The sequence below is a fragment of the Triturus cristatus genome, chromosome 12 (assembly GCF_964204655.1).
Source record: "Triturus cristatus chromosome 12, aTriCri1.1, whole genome shotgun sequence".
Taxonomy (NCBI): Eukaryota; Metazoa; Chordata; class Amphibia; order Caudata; family Salamandridae; genus Triturus; species Triturus cristatus.
Window position 1 is genome coordinate 747,977,392 of NC_140595.1, and position 23,117 is coordinate 748,000,508.

General features: G+C 47.6%; 1 protein-coding gene across 1 annotated transcript in view; it reads left to right on the plus strand.

The window, feature by feature from the left end:
• Nucleotides 1–22,669, plus strand: part of LOC146782676 (extracellular calcium-sensing receptor-like) — a 78,612-nt gene extending 55,943 nt beyond the window's left edge. The window contains exons 4-6 of the mRNA XM_085637174.1: nt 14,907–15,134; nt 18,378–18,501; nt 21,744–22,669. Of these exons, the coding sequence (XP_085493300.1) occupies nt 14,907–15,134; nt 18,378–18,501; nt 21,744–22,669 (1,278 nt within the window). The remainder of the gene's footprint in view (nt 1–14,906; nt 15,135–18,377; nt 18,502–21,743) is intronic.
• The last annotated feature ends 448 nt before the right edge of the window (nt 22,670–23,117 follow it).

Sequence of the window (23,117 nt, forward strand, 5' to 3'; positions counted from 1 at the left end):
CGCTAATAATGCTCGTTCACCGTCAAGGGAGATACGATACTGAGGAATGCGCGGCAGGCGCGCGTTGTATTTCAATTGAACGACATAAGGTGGTATATCCAGCAGGCCCACATCATTGGGACCTGTCGCCCACAAAGAAGCCGGAAGAGAACTCAATTCCGGTGGGAGCTTATCAATCGACAAATACATAGGAGAGGTCACTCTCTGACCCAATGTAAGCTCCACTCCCGCAGGAGAGCAATACAAAGTCGCATGTAACCGTTTCAACAAATCCAAGCCCAAAAGATTCTCACCACAACCAGTAGTCAAAATCAACGGAGCTTCTAACTCGTGAGACCCGATTGTAAGGGGCAAAGGGCTAGAAACTGGATTGCTAACGGGGGCGCCAGAGAATCCAACGGAAACATTCGTTAAGCCAGACAAAGGCGCGCCAGGGAGTTTCGAATGCATGATGGAACTTTTCGCTGCACCAGTGTCCAACAGAAAAGGCTCAACTACGCCCAATGTGGCAACTGCGACATAAGGCCCTCTCTGATCAACCGGAACTGATACTTCTCCCTTCCTCTGTCTACGGCTGTCCTAGTAGATACCGTCCGCATCAACATCATGCTCGACATAATAGTCATCCACATGATACTGTGCAGATCTACCAGACGAGAGATCACGTCGATCAAAACAATTCTGCGAGTCTGAGGAAGTGGCAAAACGCTCGGTCTGATTCTGAGTAACACCGCGACCTCTACCACGTGAAGCTTGTTGAGGACCACTACGACCTCCTCGAGCCGAAACACCATTGTTCCTGTCACGTAAAACTGGACAATTAAACTTCAAATGGCCCTCACCCCGACAATATGCGCATTGATTATACCCCAACACAAAGCGAGGTGCAGAAGAGTCATTACGCAACTGTGATCTAGAAAACTGCGATTGTGATCGATTTGGCTGTTGTGAGTCATTTTGATTCGAGCGCGGAGGATACGCTTGCTGCAATAAGACCTTAGTTTTAAGATCCTTCGTTTTCTTATCTGCGCATTCACTTTCTTCCTTCTCTCTGTTTTCGTAGTACTGGGCCGTGGCTAATATCTGAGCAGTGGTAGAAACAGCCCACGAACTTTCAGAATTCTTCAGCTTGTTGCTGAGTTCAGGCAACAAATTCGATACGAATTTATCAACGAAGAACTGCTGACCTCCTTCAGAGCTCATATCTTGACCACTATGATCAATAAATGCCTCCTCAAATCTCGTAAAGAAATCGGAGACACTCTCATCCCTCTTTTGTTTGCACGCAGACAACTTGTCCCAGTTAACGCGTATTGCTGGCATAAGTGTCTTCATAAGTGTAATTATCCTCTGGGGCAAATTCGCGATAAGCTGTTCAGGTTTAGCCCCACCAACTTGCTGGGCGTCTGCCGCCGCAAGAGCAGCCCAGTCACCGCCTAACTCAGCCGCGTGATTCTCGTGACGGATTTTCGCCCAAATCGGCTGAGGCACTACATTGCCAAACAACATGTCAATATCGGCAAGGTTCATAACGGTAGCATCCACTAGTTGGGACAACTCCTTATAATAACCTGCAGGATTTTTACGGAGGTCGGGCAAGGTTTGCTTTACCTGCAAAACTTCCGATCGCTTCCAAGGGAGATGTATCCAAACTCTCTGAAAACGTGCTGGAATAGCAGGATTAGCATTCGGATCACCTGGCATCCATACTGGGGGAACTTCCCGCATAGGATACTGACCAGGTTTTGCCATCCACTCTACAGTCTCGTCCTTAAACAATGCTCGAGGTTGCACTGTACATCGAAAAGATAACAGACGCTCTAGAGCACATCGAACATTATCACCTACAATCACACCAGTCGTAAATTGATTCTGGAGCTCAGAGACCTCGGGCGGTACATTATCAACCACATCATTATCCCACTCTTCTCTCAAAGATTTACACATTTCCTCGAACACGAATCTTTGTGTGGGCGCATTAAACTGAGAAAATGTCTCAAACACTATACGCGAAGTGTACTTCACAGGATGGCGAATCCATTTACGCGCCAGTTTTACCAACGACTCACGTTCCCTACCATTAGGAATCTGACTGCGCCTCTGAGCAACATCAGAAAGAGTCTACCCGAGTATTGGCCCAAAAAGCGGAGAATAGAGAGTAGCAACAGCATTAAAGATACGGCTACGAACGGAAGGAGAAGAAGAAGGAGGTACAGGAGCAACAACAGTAGGAGTAGAGACAGTAGTAGTGGACGGGGTAACAGGAGTAGTGGCAACAATAGGCTGATAAGGTACTGGCAACGGAGCAGTAGGAAGAAGAGCTGGTAAAGGAGGATGAACGATTTGCGGCACAAGAGGATTCGGGAGAGCAGGAGGAACGACGGGCTGACCAGCAGCCGCCAGAACAGCAGGTTGAGGAATAGGAAGAATCACAGGACCCACAGTATCTGGAGCATAGGGAGGTGGTGATTTCAATCGATAAGATAATAGCGAATCTTCTATCACTTCCTCTCCCGTCTTATCAGAATTAGACGGTAACACCGCATAACATTTATCCACCGCCATATGATGAAGTCGAGCACTGACTTCCTGCTCCTTCTCATCTTTGTCTCGCTGATACTGTTCTGCATTTCGCATCACCGTAATAACACCTTCTCTCTTATTTTTCTTAATCTGTTTGATTTCTTTCTGCTTGGCCTCTTTGCGCCATAACCGGAAGGAATCAAACATGGCCGGCCTAGCCTTCTTTTTTAGCTTCAAGATTATCTAAGACGGCAGTTTCGAAACTACCATGTGATGGCCAACTAAGAACACCATAATTTTTAGTGTAACGAACCCAATATTCATTATATACGATAGGACCTACGCCATGGCGACTATAGAGCTCATAAATTGGAGTTCCAACCGGAGGTATCGGACATGAATCCTCTAGTCGGGAATCCGTGCTACAACTTTTAAAGAAACCAAACAAAGTACTACGGCCAGGCATCGTGCACACTAACCGAGTTTACAAACTTCAAGGGCTATTATGATGTCCTCGCACAAAAATGCAAGACCCTCGGTTTTTGGCAATTGCAATCGTCAAATAAAACCCAACAACTAAGAACCAACAACTAAGAACCACAAATGCAATGGAACCATGCAAACAACAAGGTAACTCTGGGAGCGACCCACAAATACTTAACTGAAAGAGCAATGGCGTCACCAGGAAGGCCCGTCTATCGTCTCGCCGTACAAAGGACTACGCCAGGCGCCAAAACAGGTCGACAGTCAGGGCATCAGTCCGTCGCAGCCGGGAAAAGACTTCGGGCCACTTATTTCGACAACTGGATCGATGAAGCGGGGTGCACCTTCCCTCGGAGATTTCACACGAAGTTCCTCACGATCGTCGGGCTTTGGACCGGTACCGCTGATGTCGCCCAACGTTGGGCGCCAACTGAAGGACTGGGTTATTCTAAGATCCAGCGGTGCCAGGGGACAACACCTGAAACCTTCGTGGGTTACCTGTTCTGGCGTACAAGACACAGAGACACGGGGCACTTCCGGCGGCGTCAAAGATCAGCATTTATTTACTGCAGGGATACAGAAATCGCAAGAAGTACACAACGTGTAGGTTCTAGGAGACTGCTTCAAATTGCACAAGTGGATCGCTCCTTTTATACACATTTTGGCCATTGCACAACATGGCGAACAAAGGTTACAACTCAGTTCCCACAGTAAAGTTCAAAAAGGTCGCATTCATGTTTTCAGAAACCCGGAACATAATTACAGCAGCATTGCCGGTTCCCAACTATAAAAGCACATTAAGCACATTCCATTCTGACCGTAACGAATTAGAGGAGGGGACGAAAAACAGATGCAAAGGAAAAGACCAGAATGCATAAAAGGTTTAGAAAACAGTGTAGAGGGTGATACCGGGAACTTGATTGCAGGATCAAAGACCTCGTGCCCAATGCCTGCACGGCTGAAACAATAGACCATCACGGTAAGATGAGCCTTGAGCGGGGCCATCTGCCTTTGCCGTGCCATTTCCCCTATCATAAAAGTCACCCTCAAAGAAACACGTGTCCTTAGTGTAAGCTTGGGAATCCCAGGGTCACAGAGCGGACAAGGTCCGTTCGCTGGCTACTTGAGGGCAAGAAACAAAATGGATGCCGCATCTAAAATGGAACCCGAGGGTTCGGATGGACAAACCCAAAAATGAGACGAACCATACATGGTAGTGTAGCGAAACCGCGTACACCCACTAAACTCGTCATTTGGGGTTCGTAGATACCAAACTCGTCCATATTCGAACACACCCAAAAAGTGTCGTTCCGTCTCGCACGGAACCTCACGGTGAGAGGGCAGGCCGATTGCCACAAAGTAAACAATAAACATCCGAGGGTATTCCCTGCTGTAATGTCGTGACACTGACGACATACGCACAGGCGTACGCATCAGGTCACGTGATGTTCGTTTAAGAAATATATCGTCACGCACGTACGTGGGGCAGAACGACCACGACGGCGGATGGAATACTACGCACCAGTGTCCCCGTGTCTCTCTCTATGCCCCCAAGGCCCCCAGTAGTGCACACACAGCCCCGCGCACAACACAACAATTGGCGACGAGGGTGGGCGTTCCCTCGTGTATCCGGCTCCCGTGGGTGTGGCGGCCGTGAAGCAAACCCCGCTTTCGGCGCTCGTGCCCCCGCGGTGCTTCGCTGGAGTGGGACGGCCCCCGCTGCGGCGTGAGGAGGTGGAATCGCGCAGCCTTTGAAGCGCGCACCGGCTTACCGGCGACTCGTGCACCACGCGCTTCCCTTCTGGACAGGAACGAGCGCTTCCTCGAGCGTCCCTGGAGTGTCCCCGGCGTGCTGCTTTCCACGTGGTTGAGGCCTCCCGGTAGCGCTGTCTCGCGCTGGATGAAAGCGGTGCAGCCCTGCTGCCTCCCGTCGCGTGAGTAGTGTGCCTGGCCCCCAGATGAGCCTTGAGGGAAGCTACCTGCGTGGGGATCAGGAGGAGTACTGAGTGTGAGCTGCCCAAGATCCCCACTGCGCTGAACAGCCCAGGGAGCAAGAGGGGAAGTCACAACTCGGCCAGGCAAGAGGTCTCCATCTGCCACGTGGGGGAGGATCAGAGAGACTGAAAGTAAGCACACCCAGGCGCAGGGATAGGTCTCGCCTAGCGCCGGCAGCTCGCTCACAACATGGCTAATATTCCACCAATCGAGCCGTTCTCAGTGGAGGGGTCCCCATCAGCAGTGGCAGCCCGATGGAGAGACTGGGAAGACAGAGTACGCATCTTCTTTGAAGCCACGAAAGTCCAGAGAGACCAGAAACGTGCGATGATAATTCATCTCGGAGGGAAGGAAATCCACAACATAATCAAGACGCTTGCGGAAAACACCCCCAAAACTCACACGACACTGATAGCGGCGCTAAATGAACACTTCGAACCGATGGCAAATCGCGATTACGAGAGATTCATATTCCGCCAAGCGCGCCAGCTTCCCGAGGAGTCGCTAGACAAGTTCCACGCCCGCCTGAAGAACCTAGCAGCCACCTGCGGGTTCCGTGATGAGACAGAAGAAATAAGAGGCCAGATAATACAGGGGTGCGCGTCAGTTAAGCTGAGAGAGAGGATACTGGAGGAGTCCGGTAAACCCCTAGCGGAGATCTTGACAATGGGTAGGACGAAAGAACTGTCGAAAGCACGTGCTGCGCACATGGAAGCCGCCCTACAGGCCCCTGTAAAGGTGGAACCAGTCAACGCAGTCGCAGTCAGACCCAAACAGAGGTGGCCCAAAAGGGGAGCAGGTCCGGCCGCTCAAGAACTGCCCAAGTCATGCGGGTACTGTGGAGGGTCACCACATGCCACGGCGGAGTGCCCCGCACGAGGAAGAAAGTGCCTAGGGTGTGGCCGGTTCAACCACTTCGAGAAGGTGTGCCGCTGGAAGAGATTCCGCAAACACCGCCAGGGGAATCAGCGGTGCCAGGTGTCGGAAGTGATGATGCCAACGGTGACTCTGTGAGTAGGGGTTTGGGTGCTTCGCCAAATGGTGTAGAGCCGCGATACAACCTGAGACCGCACCCCGAGCCTTCACGTCGCCTTAGAGACTACGTCAAGTAAGACTGTTTTGATTTAAGTTGGTCTGAGTTGACACATGTTGAAGTTGGGCCCTTAGCCGGAGGGGTAGTCGTGCCAGGCCCACGGGGCGACAATGATGTGATAATGTGTTCTGATGTTGCTTGAAGTTTTGGTGTCCGTTATTACCCGCCCCATCAGCAAATGGGCCGGGGCAGTTCCTGTGATGGAGTGCGGCGTCTGGCGATAGCTTCGGAGGAAAGTGAAGATCGCGAGCTCCACCGACTGGCTTTTCTCATGAGCAATCCGTATTACTTTATTGAGGGTCCTCATGAAACGTTCGGCTTCCCCATTTGCTTGAGGCCAGCGAGGTGTGATTCGCCGATGGTGAATACCTAACGCTTGCAGATATGCGGCGAATTCTTGACTCTGAAACGGGTACCCATTGTCCGTTCTGATCTCCCTCGCCAAGCCATGGGTTGCCATTATTTTCTCCATTTTCGGGATCACTTCACTTGCACTCAGAGTTGCCAGTATTTCCACCTCAGGATACTTTGAGTGGTCATCAATGGCGACTAATGTGTGCCTTCCGTCCGGCAGGCTGCCAAAATCCACGCTTATCTCGGACCACGGTCTTCTGGGTCGAGGTTCCATTACGATTGGAGCTGGCCGGGGTGCTTCCCCAGTGACCTGGCAGGCGTGGCACGCCCGAACCGTGACTTCTACCAGTTCGTTCATGAGAGGGAACCACACTTTAGTGCGGAGCCTCGACTTGGTCTTCACCATGCCTTGATGGCCAACGTGAGCCAGATCCACCATTCTCTGGGTTAGTGATGTTGGAATGACTAGTCGGTGTCCCCTCAGTAAACACCCTGTGCCATCTTCAGTTAATTCATCTCTGACGTTGTAGAGGCTGTCCATTATCTGTCTCGCTCTGGGCGTCAAACTCTTCCAATCGTCCCTGGCTCTGTTCCAGTTGTTGTTTTGGACTGCAAGCCTAGCTTTCTGCAGGCATTCATCCTCACTGGTGGCTTGCGACAGGTTGGCCATGGATACCGGCCTCGGACATGATCGGGCAGTGACACATCGTACGTATTCCTCCGTTTCCGCCGCTTCGGCCATCTCTTGTGGGGTTGCCTTGCGAGGGTGACGAGAGAGATAGTCCGCAGGATTCCGTGCTCCCGGCTGATACTCTATTTTGCAGTTGTAATTTTGCAATTGAAGCATTCACTTCTCGATCCTCGGTGGTGGTTTCGTGGAGGTGCCCGAGAACAGGGCTACCAGGGGCTTGTGGTCGGTTGCCACAGTAAACGGTTTGCCATACACGTACAAGTGGAAATGGTGACAGCCCCAGTGGATAGCTATTGCCTCTTTTTCTATCTGGGAATATCTTTGCTCAGTCTCGGTGAGTGACCTGCTGGCGAAGGCTACCGGAGCCCATTCCTCTGCGCTCGTCTTCCTCTGCAGCAGAACCGCCCCCAGTCCGACTGGACCAGCGTCCACGGCAATTAGTGTGAGCTTGGCGGGGTCAAAGAATGCAAGTGTCGTCGCTTCTGAAAGTGCACTTTTGATCTCCTCAAATGCTCGGGCATGCTCGCTGCCCCATGACCAGGGGGTGGACTCTTTCGTCAGTTCTCTCAGGGGCGCCGTTAGGTTGGCCAGGTCTTTGATGAATCTACCGCAGTAGTTGACCATTCCTAGAAAGCTTCGTACTTCCGTGATGTTGGTGGGGGCAGCCGCTTCTTTGATATCCTTCACCTTGTCCGGATCGGGGTTTACTCCCTCCGCCGAGAAAGTGTACCCAAAGAACTGTAGCTTGTTGCACAGGAACTCGCACTTTTCACGATGTAGTGTGAGGCCGGCATCTCTTATCCGTCGTAGCACCTGTACCAACCGCTCGTTGTGTTCCGCAACCGTCGTGGCGTGTACCATAATGTCGTCGCTGACATTGATGGCTCCGGGGATCCCAGCGATGAACTCCTGGATCACGTTTTGGAACACCTCGGCGGCGCTCGACACTCCAAAACTCAATCTGGTGTACCGCCTCAGCCCCACATGTGTCGAGAACGTGGTTATGTTCCGGGATTCTTCATCCAGTACTAATTGGTGATAACCTGATCGGAGATCCAACTTCGAGAACCACTTGGCACCCGCCATCTCTCCAATGAGGTCGTCGATGGTGGGGGTGATGTGGCGCTCCCTCCTGATGGCAACGTTGGGGAGTCGCATATCGACACATATTCTGACCGCGCCTGGCTGTTTGGGTTTCCTTGCCACGACTATGGGAGACACCCACGGGGTCGGCCCAGATACCTTCTCGATGATTCCAGCCGCTTCGAGCTTCTTCAATTCAGCCTCCACCAATGGTCTGAGATGGAACGCTATGCGGCGATGTCGTTGGGCTATTGGCTGGACGGTGTGATCTATATGTAAGTGGATCTCCTTGCCGCGGAATTTGCCGATCCCCTGGAATATTTCTTCAAACTCTTCTAGGATGTGGTGCATCGACTCTTGGTGCACTCCAAACGCGAAGGTCACCACTCCGAGGTCTTCCGCGGCTCGGCAGCCTAGGAGCATGCCTTGTCCGTCTTCTGTGACATATATGTTTGACGTGACTGATCGTGTCCTGTGAGATATCGTGGTCTTGAACTTTCCGCACACTTTCAACGGTTCCTCCTGTCCGTACGCGAACACCGTTATTGTTGATGGTTGTAGTACGGGCTTCGGGTGCATGGAGCGGTGCAACGCAGCGGCCATGATGTTGATGCTAGCCCCGGTATCAACTACCGTGGTGATCTCTTGCGACCCCACCCGGATGCTGCACTGCGGAAGGCGTCTTGTCCTGCGCGTTGCCGTGCCTATCATGTGTATCCGGTGTATCACACTTTCTTCTTCACCATCATCATCCATGTCGCTAGCCACCGGCTCTCCTTCCTCCATGGCGTTCACTGTCTGGAGCATGGAGGCCACGGACACCCAGCTCTGCGAGAGCCTGATCCTGTGGGTGAGTGATGAGACAGGTGAAGAACGCTGTGTTGAGGTCGAGGGGGCTGTGTAGTCAGATGGGTAAAAGGAGAAGCGGGAGGGCGCTACACGCATTGCGTGCCTGGCTGGATTTCAATATGTGGCAGCGTTCGCAGCGCACTTCGTCACAAGGCTAGAATGGAGGGTGCAGACTCATTCAAGTGCAGGCCAATTTTCAAATAAGTTTTTAATGTTGTAAGATGCTGCATATCATATGTGACACCTTAGGGCGGCCGAGCAGCAATACTCCGCCGCAAGCGGAGCTCCATGAAATTGGCCGAGTTTTTTGATGACTGAGTGAAACTCCTCAAGCTCCGCCCAGGGTTATTTGAGTTGTGTAAAACTCCTAAATCACAGGATACTGAATATATTGCTGTAGAAACGGGGTCAGAGGCCAGAGACCCAGCTGTGGACACTGAACTGAAGCAAATCTTGGCAACCATGCAGCGTAGTCTAACGAAAATAGATGGAAAAATTGATGCATAGTCGTTCAGAATGGATAAAGTAACAGAGAGTGGCTGGACACGGTGGAGAGGAGGGTGTCTGACATCGAGGATGTTATAACAGCAGAGTCAGCGGCACATAAAAAGATGGACAAAATGCTTAACTCACTATGAGCTAAAGTGGAGGACCTGGAAGCGCGCTCCCGGAGGATCAATATACGTATTGGGGAGGTTACGGATCCGACTCTTATAAAGAATATGGAACTCTTTGTGGAACTGCTCCTGATCACCATCTTGGGAAGAGAAACATTTTCGAAGATCTTCATGGTCAAACGTGCACACTGTTCTTTGGCATCCAGGCCAGTTACGTGAGTGAGCCCCAGACCCGTCATTGCACGGATCCTCAATTATAGAGATCAGCATGCGGCACTAGGCAAAGCGCATGACCTACAGACTCTGCGATTTGAAGGCAAGGAGTTATACTTGTATCCAGATTTCATGCAACAGGTCCAAGAAGCCCGTCGACTATTCATCCCGGCCAAGCGGAAATTTTGTGAACTCCAGCTAGAATGCAGCATGTTGTACCCAGCAAAACCATGTATGATGAAATAATGAGTTCCTCAACACTGCATACCTAAACGATGCCATCTGTATAGCAACAGCGTCTTAACCACGCATTGCTTTACCACGCATGCCTTTACCACGAATTTTCATGGTAAAGGCATGCATAGTAGAGGGGTGTGTGTGGCTAAGATTAAAACCCCATTCCCTCTGCCCTATGGTACAAACTCCCCTGCCCCCTCCCACCCTGAAGTGCAAATAGCCCTACCCCTCCCAACCACCACTCTGTGTCCTCCCCTGCCCTAATGCCTAAAACCCTGTCCTAAATACTACCGCCCTCCGATAAGTCATAAAATCCCCCTCCCCCTCCCTGAGCCCTAAAAACAACCCCTTAAAATTGCCACAAACCCCCGCTGAAAACTACAACGAACCCCCCACCCCTGAAAACTACCACGAACTCCCACCCCTGAAAACTACCCCAAAACTCCCTTCACCGCTGAAAACTACCACGAATCCCCACCACCCCTGAAAACTACCCCAAACTCCCTCCACACTTTAAAATGACCCTGTACCCCCATAAAACTGCCCCAAACCCCCACCACCTTTGAAAACTACCACAAACTCCCTCCAAACCCAGCCCCAGTCCTACTTACCTGTCTGTGTCCACTTCCCAATGCTCCTCTTTCACTGCCCATTCCGAACAATAGAGCGCATTTCCCTTAGCCACTCATGTGCGTGGTTAAGGTAAATTCGTTGTTCGGGCAAGTGTGGTTACGCTTACAGGCTTCCAGAACTCATGGATCTGGCCTCGTAGTTCTGGATGTTTTTTCCCTGTGTGTCATGTCAGAGGGGAAGGCACACTACTTTACAGACCTGAAGCAAGTATATCTCCTTCTCCAGCAGAGGGAGGGGAATAGGAGCAGACGCGGATTCCCATGCTCTACCTCTGGAGGGGTGGGGAAGCAGCCCAGGGTGCAATGGAAGGTCCTCGCACTGCTGTACGATATGGGGGGCCTCAGTGCTTCTGATTTAGAGCTATACAACAGAACTGCACAGGCTATTCCAGCATATCATTGGCTCCATGGTCCAAGCGACCTGGCACACATTCACATATTGATAGAGATGCTGCACACCCTCATACACTCCCCCAAATGCTGTTCCTCAACCCCGCATGACGCTTAGGTGTTTATGACTCACTCAACTCCACAGTGCAAACCTGGTATCAATTACTGGGGCCCCAGGCTGGCTCTCCTTTATACTCTCCCCACATACTGATAGAGTGGTGGTCGTTGTTCCCGCTGAGTCGGGAGAAGAGTGTGGTTAAAATATTACACACACTGGGGATAGTCACATTGGGGGACCTATTCAGTGAGGGGGCGGTGAGAGTCTGGGACACTTTCCAAGATGGTGTAAAGGTACAGAAACTCCTTGCTCGCTTTAGAGTTCGACACATATTGCAGGACCTTTTGGGAAAAGATATGCAGGAACCTCCAGACATGCCAGCGCTATCCTCCCTCATACAGTCAAATACTTCCACTAAGCTGGTCACGAAAATATACGCCCTAGCACAAGAGGCACGCAGACCAGGCATCACAAAAGCGTGACTGGAGTGGCGGAGGGATCTGGGTAGGTCTATTGACGATGAGACTTGAAGATATTGATGCTCAATGACAAAGACTGTTTCGCTAAATGGATGTCACAGACCTATACATTTCAAATATATTATATTAATAGAGTATACTGTACCCCAGAAAGGCTCTTCAAATATGGACTGCAAGACACAGCCGAATGTCCCAGATGTAGTGAGGCGTTTCTGGATTCATACACGAAGCATGGCACTGTCCCAAGAACGCTGAATTCTGGGGAGCGGAATTTCAAGAGTTGGGCACCCGCCACCCTTATTGGCTCCTCTCTGGAACGGGACCCTATGCTAGCTCTTTTAGGCAATGACGGGGTAGTGGATAAAGCGGACAGAAAACTAGTGGCCATTGGTCTTTTGCTGGCCAAGCGCTGTGTGGCAATGCGTTGGGCTAGAGGTCCGACTTCTACCTTAGCAGAGTGGCAAACAGACATGCTATTCGGTAACATGCAGGCAGATGTATATAGCATACTGCTACCTCCTCAAAGTTGTCCTGAACATCACTGGGGGCCATATCAGGCGTATCCAGTGGGGAAGGAGATGGGTGAGGCTGAGGCAGAATGAATAGACATGTTTCGCCTGAAATCTAAAAGTGTGACATGGAGTGAGGAGGGGGCGGGCAGTCTGGTACGTGAAAGTCCAAAACAGTTTGAAAGCTTGACACAACGCCTGGGTCGGAAGCTCAGCCACAGTTGTTGCCTTAACATGATGTAAATGCAGTAATTGCAAAAGCAGATGAGAAGTATAAATGGAAAGGTTGTTCCCAATGTGCTGACAATAATGCTTGTACCGTTCCATTGTAAACTACTGTTGCTGATGATGTGCATAACGCTGTATTTAAGTAACACCTATCAGTCATGTTATGGTCATGTTATACCACTAGATCTAAGTGTATACTCTGTTTCGCCAATAATTTATTTTTATAAAAAATTAAAATTAAAAATAAATGTCGGTATAGTATGTGAGACTTCAGAGATACTGGCCGTTCATGAAATCATGTTACCTGTGGAAATATATGGAGTATATGCACTGTGGCATGTAGGAAGTTAGGAGAACAGCAGCAAAACCCCTCGATGCAGGAGACAAATAAGTCAACACATGCCCAGGAGGAGGCCCACAGAGGTTGTGAGCAGCTTTAAAAAGTAAACGAGGCCCATGTTCGCCGCCATCTTTACGGTGCAGAAGCCACACCCCCACATCCCTGAAGTTCTGACCAGAGCTGTTGGATTTATAACTGCAGTGGCCTCAAGTGAAGTGTTTTCATGGCATAGGCCAAGCAATCCTATGTCTGTACACAAAAGGCATAACACAACCTTGCAGCAGTGCAGCTCCTTGCTGCCAGTGCTAAACCGGTTTCAGAGGGTTAGTCTGGATGCAAATCATGCATTTATTGATGATTAAAAGCATTAAAGATGTTATTGAAGAAATTGCATCAATAATTAACCAGTCTCTTGTGTCAGAAGATGCCCCAAACAAGCCTTGAAAGCCCACATTACTTAAAGTCATCCCTTGATAACTCATTCTGAATATCTAATTAATGTGGAAAGTTTCAATAAAGGCTGCCATTTTCCAAATACCATCATTAATTGAGGCTAATAAACAGTAAGAGTCTGGAGTGTAAAAGCGGCAGATGTGTTACAGCTGCTGGAAGGGTGATTGGCCTTCATCACTTTCCATCAACCAATGGATGGGGGAAGTAGAGGGAGGGTCGGTGGCAGCTGAGGAATGGGTTAGCTCCTGCCTCTCAGATAGATAGTCACAAATCTGTGTAGGGAAAGCAATGTCTACACCAAACACTCCTCATGTTCTGCTTTTTTCCTGCCTTTCCCCATTGTTCTTTAGCCTAAACATGAAACCATTGCATGCCCTCCAGCTCATGAGTCAGTTGACCTTCATAGCTATGCTGAGGACGCACAAGGTGAAGTGAAACTACCCAAGGAACTGGAAGGAGACATGAGAAGAGAGGAAGAAACGTTTGGAAAAACCCACAAATGAATCTGTGGTAGAGTCAGTCCTAAACTGAATTTTTGGTGACCCTGTAGTTTACTTCCAATATAAAGTGATGGACAATTATCCAGAATTTGAGGCTGTGGCACCTACAACCTTATTATTAGCGAATGAAGCAAATGTTTCTAGGCTATAATAGGAGCCAAGTTAGATTATGTTAGCCCTTTATATTGACACCACAAACATCAATATGAGGAACTTGCTCCTATTTCAAATGTCCACAACAAGGGGGCAGATTTGTGTTAGACTTGCGCCACTTTTACGCCGCCGTTGCGTCACTTTTGTGACGCAGCGGCGGCGTAAACCCTGCGCCACGTTGCGCCCTATTTACATCGTGACGCATTTATGGAGATGCGTCACGGTGTAAAGCCCTGCGCCACATTAAACCTGCGTCAGGTTTAATGTATGCAGGGTGGGCGTTCCAGCGGAAAAAGCCTCGTAAATGTGACGCAGTGAAATCTACAAGATTTCACTCAGTCACTTTTCCGACGCTGCTGCGTCAAAACCTTGCGCCTGCTTGAAGCAGGAGTAAGGCATGACGCAGCATGTAAGGTATGGACAGCCCCTAAACATTGCTGGAGTTGCGTCGTGCTTGCGACACGACTCCAGCAATGCGCCGCCCTTACGCCATCAGATGCGTCACGGATCTGTTTATCCTTGCGCCACGATGCGCTGCATTGTAAATGCGGCGCATCTGTGGTGGCGCAAGGGTAAACTTGCGTGACGCATCTTTCCTGGCGCATCCCTGCTGATTTGCAGGGATGCGCCAGGAAACATAAATCTGCCCCAAGGTTTGTAACAGAAACCACCGGAGCACAATAAGGGACAGATTTACAAGCCCCTTGCGCCACTTTTGCGTCACTTTTCCCATGTTAAAAGTGACGCAAATGTGGCGCAAGGGCCTTGTAAATTTGCCCCGAAGGAGCAGATTTTGTGTGAGTAAAGCCATTTGCTAGAGTAGAGCCAGTGTTCGTGAATTTCAAAAGTGGTTTTATGCTCCTAAAAATAGATTTTGGCACGTCAGCTAGCTTTACGTGTGTAAATAGCTTTATGAATTCGACCCCAGTTCTCTGGTTACTGAAGTTAGCCTCTACACCACACCTATTCACTTGTGCTTTGCAATACATTTTGTGAGTAAATGGAAATTGCCTATTTCTGTTCTAGCTTCTCCATTACATGAAGCGCGTGCACTTTCAGAACAAGGTTGGGGAGAATGTATCATTTGACACACATGGCAATCAACCTGCCCTCTATGACGTCATAAACTGGCAGCGCGGCTCCGATGGTGCCATCCAGTATACCAAGGTCGGGCTCTTCAACACCATGGCATCCAATGGAAAAGAGCTCTATGTTAACGGCAGCGCCCTCTTGTGGACAAAACAGGGTAAAGAGGTAGGTATGCAAACAGTAAACAGAAGGATTCAGTTACGTGTATTAAACTGAACAAGAATAAACTCAATTACATGAACACAAATTCACCAAAATTTAAGGAGGTTTTGCATATCTGTTTTGAGAATCTTCCATAGGACAGACTGTTAGTGCTGAGGACTGCACGTTCCACAATAAAACAAAATGCACACTTTCCCTTAATTATTTGCAAATTAAAGAATATGACGACACATATATTCGTATTTTTGGAACCACAATTACATATAAAAAAAAGCTTGTATTTGTTAAAACAAATAATTATTTACAGACCCTGATCATTTTTTTGTTTGGCGGAGGTGGTGCATATAGCCAAATATTAAGCTATTGTTTTGGGTTAAAACGCGAGTTCTTTCTGGAAATGTGAAGCTAGCTTTCTAGGAATCACAGCTCCTTTGAGCAACAACGCAAAGCAAGGCTTTGAGGATAAAACGTGTGTAGACTGCTTCGGAAAGTCCTAGTTGTTTTTTGAAGTCTAGAGCTGTAGGTTTGGAATAAGCCAGCACTTCATTTGAGGCGGTGGTTGCCTGTGAGTGCCACCGGCCCTCATTTCAGGGCACTGGCACTTTTTTCCCTCATCATATCTAGAGAGAATAAAAGAGAGAAAAGAAGGAGGAGAAAAATGATGGAAAACAGTGACAAAGCAAGAGAGCAACAATGAAAAAGAGCGCACAAGGGTGATATAGTGGGGTTGTATCTGCTGGTGGGTGGAATTGGGATGAGGTGGAATGAAGAATATGCACCCCTGGGGGCAGATTTATGTTCCCTGGCGCATCCCTGCAAATCAGCATGGATGCGCCAGGGAAGATGCGTCACGCAAGTTTGCCCTTGCGCCACCGCAGATGTGCCGCATTTACAATGCGGTGCATCGTGGCGCAAGGACAAGCAGATACGTGACGCATCTGCCGGCGTAAGGTTGGCGCAGTGCTGAAGTTGTGTCGCAAGCGCGACGCAACTCCAGCACTGTTCCAACCTACCCTATCCCTAACATGGTGCATCAAGCCTTACGCCTGCTTCAGGCAGGCGCAGGGTTTTGACGCATCAGCGTTGGGAAAGTGACTCAGTGAAATCTTATAGATTTCACGGAGTCACTTTTCAGGGGCGTTCCTGCGACGGAACGCCCCCCCTCTGTGTCGAAACGCCCACGTGAAACCTGCCGCAGGTTTCACGTGGCGCAGGGCTTTACACCGTGACGCATCTCCATAGATGCGTCACGATGTAAATGGGGCGCAACGTGGGGCAGGGTTTACGCCGCCGCTGCGTCACGAAAGTGACGCAACGGCAGCGTAAAAGGGGCGCTATTCCCTCATAAATCTGCCCCCTGGTGTTCAGTTACCTGACATTCAGAAGCACAAGTGGCGGGCTTCTAAGCAAAAATGTGGACTTATTCTTTTACAAATTAAGCAGCTATAGTTGTCTAACCTGAGGACTAGCTCTCTTGCCCATGTCCTGAGACTGAGACATGTCTAGCACATAGAGGGGCATGTCAACAACAACCGGCGATAATTATCGCTGAGCGCCCTTATCGCTCGGATAATTATCGCCGGCTAGCGCCGATTTTTATCGCTGAGATAGCGTGCTATTAGCAACGCTTATCTCATCGGCGATAAAAATCCTAGCGCTAACTGGCTAGCGTGATATTATCGCTGGAAACCCAGCGATAATCTCTCGTTAGCTAGTTGATAGGGACTCACAAACTTAGCCATGATATCCACCATCCATAGGATATCATGGCTAAGTCAGTCCTGAAGCAGGTGTTAGGAAAGTAGCGATAACAGGTGTTATCGCTACTTTTCCTGACGCTATGCTTCATAGCGTGGGGCTTCATGATAGGAGAAATGTCGCTTAGCGACATTTCTCCTATCATGTCAGGTCAGGAACGCCCACTTTGAATCTCATTAGAGACGCAAAGCTGGGCGTTAGAAATCCCCACGCTAAAGCAAGGTTTCACGCTTTAGCGTGACCTTGCTAATATAGCGATAAAATTATCGCCGCTTTTCGGCCGAAAACGGCCGCAAAAGCGGCGATAATTTTTTATCGCCTCGTTGTAAATATGCCCCTTAATTTTCACACCCTATCCATTTCAAGTATAGTTTAAGGCACAGCATACGATTCAGAATCAAACCTCAAAAATTGCAGAAAAAAGAACTTAGGGGCATATTAACAAGCCAGGCGATAAAATTATCGCCGCTTTAGCGGCAGAAAACTGCTGCTAAAGCGGCTATAATGGGCTTGATAATATGCTCTATGGAATTCCAATTGAAGCCCATGTTAGACGTCCTTCACATTTAACATGGGCTTCAATTGGAATTCCATAGAGCATATTATCAAGCCCATTATCGCCATTTTAGCGGCAGTTTTCTGCCGCTAAAGCGGCGATAATTTTATCGCCTGGCTTGTTAATATGCCCCCTATAATCGGGCGTTCTCGGGTATTGCCCTGATAATCCGGAACTCCTTGCCACCGCACATCAGACTGATTCCCTCTACGGCTTCACTCAGAAAAGAACTGAAAACCCTATGGCTGAAAGCCCTTGTTTGACAGACTCTACCGTCAGTAGGAGGTCCTTTGCTCTTGACTATGTCTACGACATTGGTTTGTGCTCTACCCCTCTATTTGTCTGTTGCAATTACATGTTACACTATGTCCTCTTGCCTGGGCATATTTTACTGCTCCTCTATAGTCTCCGTTACTTTGCTTATCATTGTTATTGCTTTTACATGCAACTCTGTTTGTACTTCTGTACATCTGTAAAGCGCTCTGATACTTGCTTGGGTCATGTCAGCGCTGTATAAACTTTATATAAATAAATAAATACCATGAATTTCCCTTTTCAAAACTGTTGGTAAAAATATGTGGCTTTTTAGAAAATATATTTGAAAATTCTGCTGTAAAATGCACAATTCGGTGTCATTCTATCAAATGGTTCTTCAGTGTAGAACCTCCTCAAGGAAGACCAATGTCTTAATTTTCTCACATGGCGAAATATACCGCTTTTAAAGTTCTCCAGCCCCTGGAGGCACACACCTGTTTTAAGGCTTCTTAGAGAGGACTTTAAAATGATATCTTGGAGAACAAGGCTGAGAAACATACAGAAGGCAGATAGAGGACCTGCAACTTTCAGTATCACTGACTTAAAAACAGAAATGTAAACAAGTTGGCTTGTAACTGTGACATCCAGTATTTCTTAAAGGCTTTTCTTTTGCTAAGGTGCCTCAATCGGTGTGCAGCGAAAGCTGCCTTCCTGGCTCCCGAAGGGCAGCACAGACAGGGCACTCACCCTGCTGCTTCGACTGCATCATGTGCCCCGAGGGGGAGATGTCTAAAGAGCCAGGTCAGTATCTGCTGCTGGTGTATTGCATTGCCTCTTGTTTTTATAACCTCGGTTCAGGGGCCACAGGGCTGCCTTTAGGCTTGCACCTGGAGCTCAGAGAACCCTCAACTTTAGACATGTTGTCACTTTTCGTTATTTGCTAAAGCCAGAGTGATGGCTAAGGGCCTTTATATTTGAACTGGCACAGGCCTCGCTGGCTCTATTAGAAGGAATTCTGATATTCAGTGTTCATGTAGAAATACCAGTGTCCTTTTCACTCTTGTGTTGAGCATTTGCATACCTCGGAGGGTGTGAGAAGTACGCCTACTTCCCATAAACCACTTTCTATTCAGACAGCCTACAAAAACGCCTACTACATTTGATGCGCAATGTTGTATTCTGCATGTAGCCTTGACAAGACATTGTAGTGGTGCACGCTGGGGGAAACATATACTACATGGATGTTAGAACTGGGGTTTCTGTTTGCAGGGTAAGCTAGATACATAATAAAAGATAACCTGCTCTCACCCTCTGGTAGCTTGGCAAAGAGCAGTCAGGGTTATCCAAAGAGCAAATGTGTAAAATATTTGTGTAACACACTCACACACACACCAACACAATAAAACCACCAGACAAATACTCCACAGAGGTTTAGAAACATAGATTATACTTTCATGAGAAAAACAAAACCAAAACAACATAAATCCAATAAATAGAACAGGAATTCTGCATTTTTAAAGAATAAACAAAACTATAGTGCTTATAGTCATAAAGCGCCAACCAGGGACATATGGTTGTGCTAGACCGGGGTAGATCCAAAGTTCAGGCTGACAGAGATGGAGGGCTGAAAAAGTACCTTGGATGGAGCAAGCATCAACGTCGAAGACTCGTTGAGTCAGTTCTGATCTGGGCAGACGATAAAGGCTTCATCAACAAACCCCTTTACGATGCAGGCTCTGTGTCACCGTTGAGCCACAGTGTCTGTCACTGTCAAGCTGCGCTGTCCTTTGAAGCATTGTCGTTGATAAGCTCCTGCGTTGCCGTCGCAGTGGAATGCGTCTGTTCTGATCAGAGTTTAGGGCTTAGCAAGTGGTTTTAAATGCCAAGTGGAAGTGGCAGTAAAGTGCACACACAGGCCTTGCAAAGTCAGGTCTGAGACAGGCTTGAAAGGCTACTTGTGTGGGTGGCACAAACAGTACTGCAGGCCCACTAGTACCATCTAGATTACAGGCCCTGGGTATGTGCTATACCACTTAACAAGGAATTTATAAGTAAACTAAATATGGCAAATGGGTTTCTCCAACGTCACCATGTTTTGTGGAGAAGCACATGCACTTTAGCACTGGTCAGCAGTGGTAAAGTGCTCAGAGTTCTAAGGCCAACAAAAATATACAGCAAAAAGAGGCAGTAAGAAGGCAAAAAGCTTGGGGGAAGATCACCCTAAGGATGAAAGGTCTAACAATGGGCCAAGGACTATATTCCTTTATCCACTTCATGCATGTGAGGTGACCCCCATGTGCACATTCACATTTCCAGTAATGTTATGATGCCAATTAACCCCCCTCCCCCCAGCTCTCTGTTGGCATTCCAGAGCTTAACAATCCTTTCCTCTGTAGACATTTATTTTTTACATATCTTCCAGTTTTTCTTGATAAGCACAGTGGGATAGTTTAGACCCCTCTCAACTGCTCCACTTGAGTATAAAATGATTGTGGAGGGTAGATGAGTTGTAATAAATGAAAAAGGTATCCTGCAATTAGAATAACATGATGTCTAGATATTGCAATTAAAATGAATTAGTGCAAGTCCGTTAATCAGACAAAATTTACAAATAAATGAAATACACATCAGTAATCTGATTACATTTTCAAGTGTCTGGATCTTGATAAACTATATCCCTGATTGTATCAGCCCCAACATTGAGATTGTTTATTATATTCTCATTACTAGACACACTCAGAATATCCTGCTGGTTACGAATACAGTAGAAACCCCAGTTCAAAAATAAAAAAATACAGACATTCAATGAAAATGCAACACCGAATTGGAATTAAATATACACAAATTCCTTTGAGGTTTGATACTCAAGTATTTATAGAAGAAATTCGGTTAATTCTGGGTGAATAGACAGCGATGAGATTACACAGCCCTGCTTCCTGATGACTTTATATTTTTGTTTGTGATCATTTTTCAGTCTAAGAGTGTGTGTGCATACATACACAACTTTAATTCCATATGCAATAAAGTTAATGTTATTTTCATTTTGATAGTTTGTCATGTGCACAGTATTATTTGTTGTCAGAAGACACCAATGTATTCACATACCCCTTTGAGTATGCTTTTCGTAGGAGATACATCTCCATATGTTTGTGAAGGCATAAGTTAGTTGCATAATGAGAAAGTTCTTGAGAACAGAGTATTTCATGATTTTGCTTTTCTTTAGATTTTGTAGTCACCAAACCCATGATGGAACCAGTCTGGATGTGTTTTGGGGCTTTCAGATGGGTGCTGATGATGCCACCTGGGCTATGTAGATTGTATTCTTTTAAGTACTAGACAGACCCTTTCTGAGCAGTCTTCATAGAATCTTACAGATATGCACATGATGCCTAGAAGGCCAATGTGATGCATTACCATATGTACAATGTTATGGGCACGGTTCAGTTCTCAAAGAGATTCAACCTTTCATAAACGTGTGAGTGGATGCTCAGCCAACTTTCTGTCAATGCCACTACAGTACTTTATGTACGATGGGAAGTAATGACCATACACACACGTGCACACAATGCGGAGGTAAGTATATCTCTCACAGGGATTCACATTTGTATGATATGTGAAATTAGCAGCATTAACTGTATGTTTCAGTCTCTTCCAAGCTGAACAGATAAATGAGGGAAAGTCATTGCATTTACTGTCATTCACATCATGACAATTTTATGATTAACTCATACTGCTATTCACTTGCAGATAACACAATCAGCTCACACAGCTTTGGTCAAAATATGTGGCTTGTGGGTTTGACAGGTAGCAAACTAATCTGTTAAAACAATTGTGACAAACAACTTCATGATACCTGAGACAACAAGTTTCTTTCAGTTGCCAAGCACAGTCACTTCCACCGTGTTTTCTCTGCATGAATGGTATTGTTTTTGAAAGCAGGACCCTTTAGTATCACAACTAGCATCTATAGTTCATTCTATTGTCAGAAAATGGAATTCCCTAACCTAAAATGGCATATCTTAAACGTCTTCTGTCTTTTTCAGATTCCAGCAATTGTTGGCCGTGTCCAACTGACCAGTGGCCCAATAAGTGGAGAAGTGGTTGTGTTCCGAAAATAATAGAATTCCTTTCCTACGACGATCCCCTGGGGGCCTCTCTGACTACCACTGTGATACTTTACTTCTTCCTGACTGTAATTGTTCTGTGCTTCTTTGTTAAGTACAGAGAGACTCCAATCATTAAAGCCAACAACAGGACCCTCAGTTATCTCATCCTTGTGGCCCTAATGATGAGCTTCCTTTGCTCTTTTCTCTTCATTGGAGAACCCATGACAATAACCTGCATCTTTCGTCAACCTGCGTTTGGCATCATATTTGTCATCTGTGTGTCCTGTGTATTGGCCAAAACCATCATCGTGGTGATCGCTTTCAATGCCACAAACCCCAGCCGTGATATAAGGAGGTGGTTGAGTCTGTGGGTGCCACTGATTACGGTATCTGTTTGCACAGTTATTCAAGTTATAATTTGTGCTACTTGGTTAACGCTGTGTCCTCCTTTCCCTGTTAAAGACATGACATTGAAGACAGGGACCATCATCTTCCACTGCAACGAATGCTCAGAGACTGCCTTCTGGTGCATGATGGGCTACATGGGTTTCCTGGCCGGTGTCAGCTTCACAGTGGCTTCTTTTGCCAGAAAGTTGCCCGATAGCTTCAATGAGGCTCAGTGGATCACAATCAGCATGATTATCTTTATCAGTGTGTGGGTGTCATTCTTTCCGGGCTATCTAAGCACGCAGGGGAAATACATGGTGGCTGTGGAGGTCTTTGGAATTATCTCTTCCAGTGCTGGCTTACTCACCTGTATATTTTTCCCAAAGCTCTACATTATGTTTCTGAAACCTGAACTAAACACTAGAGAACGTCTGCTAGAAGGATCATCCAGTAGGAAATGGAAGCCAAAATTGTAGACACCGTTAAAGGCTTTGCCTATTGTCAAGGCAGATTTATTAAGATGTAGTGCAATGCAGTGAGACTACCAAAGTCGATGCGATGAGTTGTGCTGGGGGAAGAGAGCAGTGCAGAGCCTTATCTCTCTAGAGCGGGCTCTGCTGCTCTCCCCCCCTTCTCCAGTGCTGCCTAGTACCACACAAACACATTTACACCGTAGTCTAAAGGCGTGTGAGTGATGTCTAGTGTAGGCTTTGTACATGAGAGACACCATTCTAGTACTTCCTACTATGACTAGACTACATGCAACACATAAGGTATTGTGTAAACAGTTAGGAGAAATTAAAAGATGTATCCTACTTAGTGCCTGTCTCAAGGAGACATTATTTTGAGGTGCAAACCCCTGTCTAACACTTTTAGTAGATACTTTTTTGCATCAAAATCCTTGGATGACCACGTGGGAACACC